General features: G+C 37.6%; 1 protein-coding gene across 5 annotated transcripts in view; it reads left to right on the top strand.

Moving 5' to 3' along the window:
* The first annotated feature begins 523 nt into the window (after positions 1-523).
* BOLL (boule homolog, RNA binding protein) overlaps positions 524-13,389 on the top strand; it is a 79,938-nt gene continuing 67,072 nt past the window's right edge. For 2 of the 5 annotated variants that reach the window (XR_001630071.2, XR_467793.3), the window contains exon 1: positions 529-861. Coding sequence is in view for 3 of the 5 variants with exons in the window: in XM_007494569.3 (XP_007494631.1) it covers positions 841-861 (21 nt within the window). In the remaining 2 variants the exon portion in view is untranslated. Of the gene's footprint in view, positions 862-1,860; positions 2,185-13,389 lie in introns of those variants that run through there. The other 3 variants (XM_007494569.3, XM_007494567.3, XM_007494568.3) reach the window with 3 other exon arrangements.

Here is a 13,389-nt window from a genome sequence, read left to right as displayed (position 1 = left end):
AGATATTGAAAAAGCAACGTTTGTAAACTCATGAACTACAAAGAAAAAATCTTTTTTAAATCTCTAAAAAGGGGAGAAAGAAAAGAGAATGAAGTCACAGGCAGAGTCAATGTCTCCTTACAGCTCTCTTTGCTTCCAGCTCCTTTAAAACGAGTATGAAGTTAGCGGCTACGGACCTCCGCTAGATGCCCTTGACCCCCCCCCCCCCGATCCCCCTAACCTCCCAGTTTTAGCCACCCCGTAGTAATAAATAGTAAAAGAAAGAGAGAGAATAGTAATGACAAGCACTTATAGAGAGCTTTAGTTTGCCAAGTGCTTTACACATACTGTCTCACCTCATCTTTAAACCCCGACTCTCTCCCTCTTTTTCGCAACCCCCTCCTCAACCCTCCCTCCCCTCCCAGAAGAATTCACTCCGTTCTCTCTCCCTTCCACCAGCCCCTCTTCAGATTACTGGTAATCCGCCCTTGCCCGGGCAGGGCAAAAACCGCCCGCCCGCGCCCGCCGCGTAGCACCGCACCACGAAGAGGTCCCAGGAGCCACCCGCAGTGCCCCCTCCCTCGGTTAAAGGGCCCGCCCGCACCACCTCTCCGGGCAGCGAGAGGAGACTTGGAGCTTGTTCCCGTGTGTGGCAGGTTCACGCCCCCGCATCGGAGCCGCCGCCTCTGCAGCTACAGCCGCGAGCGGGGCGGGGGTGGGGGGGGGGACAAGAAAGTGCCTCTCGTCGGGAAACGTGGTTCAGCTTCATTTATTTGAAGGACGTTTCGAGGTCCGGTCTTTCTGGGTTGTTTTTTTTTTACACTTTTAAACTTTTTTTTTCTCGAAGGGAGCCCAGGGAAGATGGAGACGGATTCGGGAGCGGTGAGTAAGAGGGGGCGGGGTCCGGGGGCGGGCAGGCCGGGCCGCCTTCTCCCTTCTCTCGAGTGCGGGAATTCGGGGATCTGTTTTGGGGTTGGTGGGGGCACAGGCTGGATTAGCAGCTCCCCAAAGAAAGGCTCCCCACTTCGCCCTTAGGAGTACGGGTTACGGCCTCCAACGCCTCCGCGGGCCAGTCGTCGGGGCGCCCAGGAAAGCCTGGAGAGCTGGGGAGCCGGGCTCGGCAACGAGGGCCCGACGCGGGGCGAGGAATGAGGGTGGCTTGGAGTCGGCCTCTGGATAGGGCCGAATGTTTCTGGGTATGGGCGGCGGCCCAGGCCATGTGCCTCGGGACGAAGACAGGAACGGTGACTGAGACTAGACGATGACGACGACGCCCATCGTAGGCTGGGGGCCTTGAGCTGTGAGCTCTGCTTTCCCGCCGAAACCACGACCTCGAAGCCCACGGACCCCGCCAGCGCCCACCCGGCCTCCGAGGAAAAGAATATTTTTCCATCCCTGCGGTGACCAATTCAAGGCCTCGAGGCAGCCCCTCGCGAGGCTGCGGAGTCGCCCCCTCCCCCGCCCCTGGACCCCGCAGAAAGTGACGGGAAGGGTCCAGGGGCTGGGGTCCAAGGCCAGGCTGAGGTTTCGCTCCACTTTGCCCGGTGTTGGGGACTACAGGCCAAGGGGGGAGGGGGAGGGGACGAGCTGCCGCCGAGAGGCAACGTGCCTCCGGGAGGGCCAATGAGCGCTCCCGGCGCGCGGGAGGAAGGCTTGTCCGGCCGGCGCTTGCACGCGCGCATGAGAGGCTGGGCGCGAGGCAGGAACGGGGCCGTTGAGATTTCCTTCCTCTGGGGACAGGATTTTGTGCAGCTGTGGTGGCGCTTTGAGGCTCGAGAGTGGACTAAACTTTATTGAGCATCTTTTCCCGCTGGTTTACCTTCTTTTCCCTCCCGCGCCCTGCTGGGGGGGGGGGGGGGCGGGGGTTGGGGGACCCTCGAGACTGTGTCCTCTCCCATGATGATCCCAGGCTGTGGTTGCCGCTGCTATTTCGCGGAACTCCTTGGCTTCCTGGCTTCTGTGGGGACTGGGCTCAGAGGCGAAGGCAGCGACGGTTTGCCCACCTTGTTTTTTAGCTCTGTTTGCAAAACTGATGTCACATTTTTATAGCTAAACTAAACTATGGTGTTCTCCAAAAATTCTCAAAAAACAAAGTTACCATTTGGTCGTTACTGTTGGGAAGAATTTTACTAATAACAGTATTTCTGCTGAACCACTTCTACCGCATATTAAGGTGTGCAGTATGGAATGGAGTTTTCGTCATTAGTAAGTGATGGATCCATTTTTCTGAATGCTACTTTAATGCTGCTAGATGTTGTCCTGGAAGCACAAAATTACCCACAAATTACATGATATATTTGCAGAAGGATATATTTACAGAAGAATATTTTAGCCTATAGTGGAATTTTTGTTGAAGAGAGGAGATAGTAATAATATGAATCATACATGTGTCTACTTCTCTGCATTTCATCATAGTGTATATATATATATATTTTTTTTTTGATCACCAGATTTTTAACAATGTTAAATTTTATGGTGGAGATAAGAGAATCTCTATCTTGAGCGTTATTACAAGGTTTTGTTTATAGATTTTGTTTTACAAATGGTTTTTTTCTCCCAAAAGCCTGTGAGATCTAATCATCAGGTTACAAATTGGGAGATACAATTTCTATTTTCCTTTTCACAAATAATAGAACCTCCCTTTTTTACCTTCCTTCCGCTCAGGACTAGAAATTGAACAGTCAAACATTTCCTTTCCTTTTTTCCCCCTCTCTCAAAATGTTACCTTTTCTCCATTCTCCTAAACTCAGGGGAAAATGGTTTTGCTGTGTTCCAAGCCATTAACTTCTGTTGTATCTTTTAAGGCATAAAGGTTATTTGAAACTGTATTTGGAATCAGTAGCCTTGGGTTTTAGTCTTTGTTCAAACATTTTCAGATACATAACAGTTGACAAGTCATTTAACCTCTCTGAGCCTCAGTTTCTTCATCTGTAAAAATGGACCTACTAACACTGTCTCTTTCAGAAATGTGAGGAGAACCATTTTAATTCCTCAAAGTGACATATAAAGGTTAGCCATTTTCAATTTTCAGTTGCATTTATTAGAAAGCAATCTTAGCCTGTAGGTTTTTTGTTAAACAGAGATTACCACACATGTGAACCATACATGCATCTACTTCTCTGCATTTCATCTTATTATATATTTTTAAAATTCTGTTTGTATAACTTTTGCACTGAATTAATAGATCATTTTGGTTAAAAGTAAGTGTTCTTGTTTTTATGAGAAGTGATCTAGAATTTGCCGTTTAGGTAAGTCAGTTATCTGAGAAATATTTGATATTTAAAATATGATTTATTGTAAAAGGAATAAAGTTCAATAACACTGAAAAAAAGTTTCTCTCCCCTTAAAAAAAGTCAGTGGGGAAACATGTTTGCCATAGGTAATATGAACATTAGTCTAAAGATATAAGGGAAAAAATTTATTATAAACAAAAGTCAGTGTTTAACCATCTTGATAAAAATAAGACTTTCACAACAACCTTTCAGGAATTCTTTTCATGTACTTAGAAATTTAAACTTTTCTTTAATGTCATCTACTAAAAGTTAGACAGAGATAGATATTAGAATATAATGAAAAACTTCCTTGTTAAAATACAGTACAATTCAAACTTCTTTAAATTCAGGTTGATATTCCTCTCAATTTGAAGTAGTGAGGTTTAATGCACTATAGATCCATTTCCCTCCTTCCCCCAAAGGAAAGTTGTTAAAGCTTAACCCCCAAATTTACTTGATATCAGGGAGGAAATTTACTAATGATCACTTTAAAATAATTTATTCTTCAGCAATTAAAAATTAATCTTGGCATCATCTACTTCAAATACAGCTCCCATCATTTGCTTCTTGTAGTCTTATTTCTCAAATGGTCTTTTTCTTCCATGTTAACATAAGATCAGCAGTTTTGTGCTGCTTTCAGTGTAGTAAAAATATCACTTAGGACAGTTCTCAGGTTTTCAACATTCTTTTTAGCCTAAGGTATATGTGACTATAGATATTTATTTTTTCCCATTTTGTTTATGATTTTTTTTTTTCAGTTTGGGCTAGCTCTAAAGAGTAATTAGAACAACCTACAACTAAGTTTTTTTGAATGTCTTATGTGAATGTTTGCTTTGTTAACTTTTGTAAAATAATTATTACCAAAGTACTTTGAGATTTTGACTTCATTGGGCACAGTTCATAAAGCACCAGGCACAGAGTCAGAAAAACCTGAGTTCAAATATGGCCTGAGACATTTACTAGAAGTATGACTCTAGGCAAATCATTTAACCCAGTTTGCATCAGTTTCCTCATCTGTGAGCTAGAGAAGGAAATGGCAAACCACTTCAGTATCTTTGCTAAGAAAAAAAACCCAACTGGGGTCATGAAGATTAAGACACCACTGAAAGACTACTGAATTTCTTGGAAATTTTTATATGAAAGTTTACTTTTCTTTGTTCTTCAGAATAGTTTTAAGTAAAATGGTTATTGCAAAATTATTTTGAGATTTTAACATCATCATTATTAAATCTTAGAAGGTACATTAGAAGTAATCTAATTCAGCTTTTCTCTTAGAATAAGAACCGAATACTATCTATAGTATTCCTAAAAACATTATCCAGTTTGTATTACATTTCTAATAACAATATATTATTTGTTACTTTTTGGTTACTGGCCACCTCTAATTATTAGGAACTTCTTTGTATTGAAACCAGAGTAGCCTTCCAAATGACTTATACCTGTTGATCCTCACTGAGATCTGAAAATCAAAATAAAAGAGATCTACTTCTTCCATTTTAACTCTTCTCCAGATATTTTTAGAAATACATATCTATATTTTTAATTTGGATATCTTTCAGAGTAAAACTCTCCAGTTCTCTCAATGATTCCTTATGTGGCAATTTAAAAATTTCTCATCTTGGATGCCATAGTTTGTTGTTTTTAAAGTGTGATATCCCAAACTAGACAAAATATAGTAATCAGACAGCATCTATAATCTGTAGTAGAATACTGTGGTGGGATTATTAATTTCCTTGATATGGCCATTCTTCTAATTGCCACCTAAAATTGTATTTACATGGATTGTAAATTTGACCCTTTTTTCCTTATATTCAGCTAAAAGTCAACTATTAGCTCTAAGGTATTTGTTTTTTGTTGTTGTTGTTTTTATTATATTATCAAGTCAAAGTTCCCTTATCTTAAATTTCTGCAATTTTGTTTTTGTTTTTAATCTTAAATTTAGGACCTTACTACTGAAATTTAGTTGGGTTAATTCCAAGACTGATGCTGCCACTTAATAGCCATGTGTTCTTGAGCAAATCTTTTCATTCTTCTGAGCATGAGTTTCCTAATCTGCAAAATGAGATACTTTCCATGCCTAACATAGTTAATACTAGAATAAAATGAAATTTTATGTGTAAGCATTTTAAAGAATAACATGCAATTAGTATCAATCAGTATCTTAACTAGAAGTGTGATATGATAGACTGTTAAATACTTTGAAATCATTATCATTGTATCTATAGCAATTGGCACAATATAAAATATAAATCAGCACCTCTGGACTGCCTTGCCATTTCTAGAATCAGCTTGCTCAGGACTGCTGCCAGGATAATGGTGAACACTTTTGGCAAGCATACGTTCTTTTTTTTTTTAAACCCTTACCTTTTGTCTTAGAATAAATATTGTGTATTGGTTCTAAGGGAGAAGGGTGGTAAGGGCTAGTCAAGAGGGTTTAAGTGTCTTGCCAAGGGTCACACAGGTAGGAAGTGTTTGAGGTCAAATTTGAACCCAAGACCTCCTGTCTCTGGTCCTGGCTCTCAATCAACTGAGTCACCTAGCACCCCCACCCCCACCCCCAGCAAGCATACGTATATTCATCTTCTTAACAATATAGACTAATATATAATATAGACTTGAAATCTAATATAGGCAGGAAAACCATTAATGTAGTGTTTTGCTCTACATAATAAAATAGGTTAGGATTTGAGGTGAGGGGGAATAAAAAATGGTTATCATTGGTTATCAACAATGATCAACAATCAACAAATGGTTATCAACAAAATAAGAGTTGTGGGGGAGGAAAAGAGGTTTATGTATAAGATTAAAATTAATATCCAATAATAATCACTTGAAGTCAAGGAAAAGTATAGCCTGAGTAAAGACAAGTTTACCAAACCACAAAAGCAGGAGAAGAGAGCATAAGGGGAAGGTTCCAGAATCCTTATCTCCAAAATGCAAGGACATAAAGATGAAAGTGGGGTTCCTGGGGTACAAAATTCTAATTACAAAGGCAGTAATCACAAAAATAAAATTCTGGCACCTTTCAGGCAATCCATAAGCATTTGTGAAGTGCCTACTAGGCACAGTGTTGGTGCTGGAGATACAAATACAAAGAATGATTATAATCCTTACTCTAAAGACATTGCATTAATTATGTGCTGGTAAAGGTAAAGAAAGGTCTGCTGTAGAAAATGGTTTGATAAAAGCCTGCCTGGACCTTCTGAAGTTTTTATCAGATATCCTAGCTACGTATACTGTATAAAATATAATAATAAAGATCTCATTTTTAACAAAACTGAGAAAGTAACATAATTTAGTGGTTACTAATATTCTCTCAGTTGTCTTTTTTAATATTAAAATTACCGTGATTTTTGCCATTCTCTTGGTCACCCTCATTGACATATCTAGTAAAGTGATCCTTCAATTTTTTTGAAATTATGTTGCTTCTATCATGAATTTCCATGGTGAGTTTGGTGGGATTTTGTCCAGGTACTTTTCTTCCTGACTTTGTTTTCTCATTTCAGACATATTTGGGATTATAGTATTCAAATCCAAATGCATTGATGGTGAAAATACTTTATAGAGATGTAGGTACATCTGTTCCATTTTCCATCAGTTTGTTTTCCTATCAGTTTCATTTTCGGTTGATAGTGCCTTAGTTGAGTCTGAGTATTTTCATTGCTTTTCTCTGAGAAAAAAAATGTCTACTCTTACACAATTACCTGATTATTACAAATATTCATGCTCTCTTTTCTTTTAAAGTTTTGGGTTATATTTTAATTTCCAAGCTGTGTCCTTCCCTCCCTCCCCACCCCTTTCAAGAGAGAAGGCCACAATTTAACACAGGGATGGATGGATGGATGAATATAAAGGCATACTATGCATACTTATCAGTTCTTTCTTTGGAGATGGATAGACTATTCCTTCATAGATCCTTTGTAGTTGATTTGAATATTTATAATACTCAGAATCACTTAATCATACACAGGTGTTCTAAACAATATTGCTGTTACTGAATACAATATTCTTTTGGGGTCTGCTCATTTTACTCTTCATTATTTCATGCAAGTTGACTCTTTGGAGGGGTATGGATTAGGGAGACAATGGTCAAAAGTAAATTAGGCTTCTGAGAAAGGATGGGGAAAAAGAGAGGGAGAGAAGAATAAATGAGGAAAAATAGGATAAAGAGTAATACACAACTAGTAATTATAACTTTGTATGTGAATGGGATCAACTCACCTATAAAATGAAAATAAGTTGCAAAGGATCAAAAACCAAGTCCAACACATTGTTTATGAGAAACATATTTAAAAATAAGAGACACACATAGACTAAAAATGTTTTATGTGCAGCAAAAGCTGATAATAAAGACCAATGTAATCTACTCTTTGCATTACCTAATTTGGGGGCAATAGTGTTTAAATATATCTGGTTGAAGCTGTTGCACTGTACACACAATCTTCTTATCCATGGCCTTTGTCCTGATGAATTGATTTTGACTTGTTCTAGTTAATCAACTGCCATATCAGGAACAAGTCATTTAATTCTTTTAAAATAGCCATTTTCAGTTTGGGGTGTATTCTAAGCTTTTAATTGTCTAGCACCTTCTGAGTATAAATGTTATAGAATAATTTGTATAAGCTTGAGACCTCTGAGGAATCTACAAGTCTTTGAATTTTGCATTTCTGAAATCTAATGCATACTTTCTTCCATTTTCTTCCATGCTCACCTCACATGAAGTAAATTAACATCATACCAATAAGTTGAATTAATTTGGAGGTTCTTAATAGAATGCTCTTCCTAATCATCCTATACAATTTATGTTAGTACTAAATGACAGTCATGTTGGTTATGCTCATCATGAGCATTTCAAGAGATGCTCAAGTGTCCCTTGAAATGTTTCTTATTGCCTCTGGTCTTTCCAAGAAGGTATAAGTAATCCTTCTGTTTAGCTCCAACTTTTTTTATCTTCTTGTTTCTTTTATTGTAAGAGCACTAATAGTGATATGGTTTAGTTCTAATATCATTTAGTTTGTGGCTCACTAGACAAAGATCTCACAGTTAACCTAAAGCTATTAAAGAGCTATTATTCTCAGTAATATTAATTCTCAGCCTTCCTTCCTAACATTGTACCATTATCACTAGAGAAGTAGTAGGAAGTTGTACAGAACTGAGGACAATTTCATTTTTTTTAAATTAGTTGAAATGATCATGAAAGATGTTAGAGTTTGTTGACTTAGAAAAACACAGAACTATTAAATAATCAGACAATCACTCTTTAATCAAGGAAAAGGGATTCAGTGTGATAGTAGGCCTCTACACAGAGCTGAGTGCCACACACCTACACAGAATTGGAGGATTGACCTCTAGTCGCCCTGGACACTGACCCCTGGGAAAGACAACCACTTAGATTGGACAATTCAAGGAACCAATTAAAGTGGACAAGCTTAAATACCTTTCTAGGTGAAACATGGGGGCTGAGGATGAGAGGGATAATGTATTAACTTTATAATGGTAAGAAAGGAAAATGAGTAGTTCCAGACAGGAGTAACTGTGAGAGACTGATGCTTTCAAGGGACACCAAAGGGAAAAGACCCAGCCAAGGGCAGGGCCACCTTGGTAAAGGACTTTGACCTAAGGGGAGAAACCTTTGGGACAAAAGAGATACTTAACATCTTACTTAACAACTTGGGATAAGCTATTCCCACACTTAAACTGCCTAAAGGTCTATTGTTAGTCTGAGAGGCAGTGAAGTAGGACTTTCCCTCAGAGAGTAACTCTGAAGTGACAAGGTCAAACCTGGGGTTTTCACCTTTAAGCTATGTAAACTGGGGATCATTAAATCTTTCTAGGCTACAAGTTTAGGGGGCTTCTAGATTCCACATTGATGAGTTATTAGGTTAGTATATAATTTCTGAGAAAAGGAAAGTAAGTTTAGTTTGGCATAATTTGTTTTTCCTCAATCCAGGTTGGCTTCTAGTGATAATTGAATTCTTTTAAAAATATTTATCCAAGGTCCTGGATTCAAATATGGTCTCAGATGCTTCCTAATTGTGTGACCTTGGGCAAGTCACTTAACCTCCATTGCCTAGCCTTTGCTGTTTTTTTTTCCTCTCTTGGAATCAATACCCAATATTGATTCTAAGACAGAAGGTAATGTCAACATGGAAATATGGAAATACCCAGTTTATTTAGTTTGAGTGTAGAAACCTTAGGTTTTGACCTTGTCACAGGAGAGGTTTCCCCCTGAGGGGTCTGTCAACAGACAATAAACATCCACTTCAGCTTTGGTGCAGTAGGTAGCACATCAGTCTCACCAGCTCAAGGTCCGGAGCTCTGGAGACAAATCCCCCACCTGAAGTGGTAAAGTATTTCAAAACATAGGGTTTCTATAGACACTCACACTAAATAAACTGGGGATTTCTATATTTCCATGTTGACAGTAAGAGGTTTGTTTGGTTTTTTTTAAGCTTATCGTTAATCTGAAATCGTTTCTCAGGTTCCACTTCACAAATGCTACCTCCCCAAATTGGTTTCTAGAATTTTTGTTCCTCATTATCCTAGGCCGGTTTACTCCTTGTAATCTAGTACTATTCATATACCCTTTTGACTCTTGAGTTTTTAGAGAGGTCTTGAATTTCCAAATAAACTTAAAGAATGACATTAGATGAGGCCTGTTGTCTGCCTCTTTATATACTGTTTTTCTCCAATGTTTTATTTTTTAATTCCATATTTTACAAAACAAAAAAAATACATATACAAAGAAAATACATAATACATAAATGAAACCACAAATCTCTTATATTTTAGCCTACTTTTCTTCATATCTAAATAATAAATCCCACATGAAACTTTTAAGATTTTTCTATTTGTCTGTGTTTCCTTCTGGATATCTCAAATCTCTCTTTTTATTTATTTGTTTAGTAATAGAATTTATCCACAAGTGTCCCAGCCCCTCCCTACCTCCCCACATCACAAAAGGTATCATCCAGGAGACTGACATGGTCATGAAAATTAAGTCTTCCATCTTTTCACCTTTCAATTCACTCTCTGAAGGTAATATTCACAATTTATTCTTTCAGTATTCTGTAGCTGTGTGTAATTTCTCTCGGTTCTCTTCAATTCAGTGTTCATTATCCCATGTAGTTCTTTCCAAGTTTTTTTTAAGTAGCCTGTTCATTGCTTCTTATGGCACAGTAGTATTCTATCATAATCATATATTACTACAATTTGTTTAGCATTCACCAATTGATGGGCATCCCCTCAATTTTCAGTTGTGTGCTACCATAGAGGTGCTATAAATATTTTGGAACATATGGATTCTTTTCCTTTTTCCCCTGATCTCTTTAGGAGACCCAACAATGGATTTAAGGGTATACACAGTTTTATAACTTTCTGGATGTAATTTCAAATTACTCTCCAAAATGATTGAATCAGTTCACAGCTTCAACAATAGTGTATTAGTGTCCCTATTTTTCTAATTCCCTCCAACACTTGTCATTTTGCCCTTTTGCCATTTTAGCCAATATTATTGGTGTGAGATGATATCTCAGAACTGTTTTGGTTTGTGTTTCTCTAATCAGAAGTGATTTGGAGTATTGTTTTCACATATCCATATATGGCTTTGAGTTCTTCATCTGAAAATTGTCTGTTCATATCTTTACCCATTGGGGGGATGGTTCTTACTCTTATAAATTTGACAGAATTCTCTATACTTTTAGATATGAGACCTCTGTAAGAGATAAAATAAAATAAAAATTTCTGTTTTCCTTCTCATCTTGACAACATTTTTTTATTTGTACAAAAACTTTTCAGTTTAAGGTATCCAAAATTATCCATTTTATATCTTATAATACTCTCCATCTCTTATTGATTCATGAATTCCTCTCCTATCCATAAATCTGATGGGTTATATGTTCCCTGTTCTAATTTAATTATGACACATCTTTTTTTATGTCTAGGTCATGTATCTATTTTGATTTTATCTTAGTATATAGTGTAAGATATTGGTCTATATTTAGAGTCTGCCAAACTACTTTCTAGTCCTACCAAATTTTGTCAAATAGTGGTATTTCTAGGCCTTCTTTACATTTTTATTCTTTATATATTCTTGATCATTTGTTCTTCCACATGAATTTTATTATTTTTTCTAACTTAATAAAATAATTTGAGAGAGAGAGGAAGGATGGAAGGAAGGAAGAGGGAGAGGAAGAGAGAGGCTTGTTATTTCCCCCACTAGAATATAAAGTCTTTGAGAATAGGAGTTGTTTCATTCTTTGTATTTGCCTCCCTAGCACCTGGAACCTAGTAGGTGCATAATTAGATTCATTCTAATCTTATATGTGAACTTATTGACAAAATTTTCTGCTGTTTTATGAATATATTGTTTTAAATACTATTGTTTTAAAGCCAAGGAACTCTAGCATGGCAACCTGCACTTGGTGTAACAAACTTTTTTTCCTTTGTATACCTTAATTACAGAGGAAAGAAAAACTCCTGTTTCTCTCTTCCTTCTGTGTTTTTGTTCTCTTCTGTACTTGACTGTGGGAGCTTTAACTTGTAGCCTTTTATATAACTGACTTAGATACTTTTCTGTAAGCCTGAGTGTAAAAGGAGCAAGGAGGAACTGTTTTCTATGCTTCCCCCTGAAAGATAAGACAACAAATGTGGAACAAGTTTTAACTTACCTTCTAGGAAGATGCAGATTCCTTTCTTTTCTTTTATCCATATCTTTCTTAATAAGTAAGGTTGAATTATTTCATAAGCATTTTTTTCTAACTAAGAGAAATAATTAGGCTCCAGAAGACTTTTGGTCTTGATATGCTGATAGAATAAGTTCTAGTCACTGGGAATGTGAATTTAAACAAGAGAACAATCACTGTGGAATAAGAATTGGGGAAAAATATTGAGAATCTTCCTGTGGTGCTGAGGTAGGATTTCCATGTTGAAGACCCTAGTAGAGTGTCATTCTTTTGCAGGGTAATTAAGAATCACAATCACCTGCCATGTACCAAATTAGCAAACATTACCCATGCCGTATATAGCACCATCTTATTCAGGGGTCTCCAAACTTTTTACACAGAGGGCCAGTTCACTGTCCCTCAGACCTTTAGAGGACTGGACTATAAAAACTTAACCCTAACCCTAACTGGGCAACAGTATACACAGTGTGGAATCCCCTCCCCCAGAATGCTGCTCACCATGCTGATGTCTTCCATTGTGCAGCCACATAATCCTTTGTGCAGAGCCTTCTTCTAAGGTGCTACGCAAAGGATTATGTCACCAGAAGTAGTACTGTACATGAGCAATACCACACTTTGCGGTGCCGCCACATACAGGGCTCCTCTCACTGACCACCAATGAAAGAGGTGCCCCTTCCAGAAGTGTGGTGGGTGCTGGATAAATGACCTCAGGGGGCTGTATGTGGCCCATGAGGCCATAGTTTGGGGACCCCTGATCTAATTCCTTCATCTCCCTTCCCTACCCTTTCCTAATTAATACTAGATTGATTAGTTAGCTTTTGCTTGAGCATTGTTCCTTTCGAGGAGAAGGTTGAAAGTTGTCTGGTATTTCAGTGACTAATTGAAACTTGTATGAATATTTTCTAACAAGCATTTTGTTTGCATTTTCTTGGAATACCAGGATTCTATAAAACATGATTTTGCTTTCAGGGCAGAAGTTATTAGATTGATGAACTTAAATTTCTGTCCTTATTTGAATAAATTGGGATGTTTACATATAGGACTTCAAATAATATGTATGAGGGGGAAAAAGCCAGCAAGTTCTTGAATTCTATTTCTGTTTATACTTTATTCTGAAAGTTATTGAAATAACATTTATCTTGGTTAAAGCTATGTGCTCATATAGATGTTTTATAAAATAAATATAAAATATTAAAAATATATAAAGTAAAATGTTTTATAAAATAGGTCATTGGTATGAAAAAGTAAAGACTATAATATTAGTTATTAAGACACCAGTTACATAACATTTCTTTCTCAAATCCCACCTGCAATTTGGTAGGTGTAGAGAGGTTTTGCAATGTTTTAAATACATATTTAGCTAATGAGTTCATGAGATTATTAACCTATTAGGGTATTTTTTTTAAACTCAATAAAAGATTGCTTTAATCTCCCTTTATTTTTCATTCTACTTG

This window comes from Monodelphis domestica, chromosome 4 (assembly GCF_027887165.1).
Source record: "Monodelphis domestica isolate mMonDom1 chromosome 4, mMonDom1.pri, whole genome shotgun sequence".
Classification (NCBI taxonomy): Eukaryota; Metazoa; Chordata; class Mammalia; order Didelphimorphia; family Didelphidae; genus Monodelphis; species Monodelphis domestica.
Note: the sequence above shows the minus strand (reverse complement) of the source record. Positions and strands in the feature narration are given on the sequence as shown.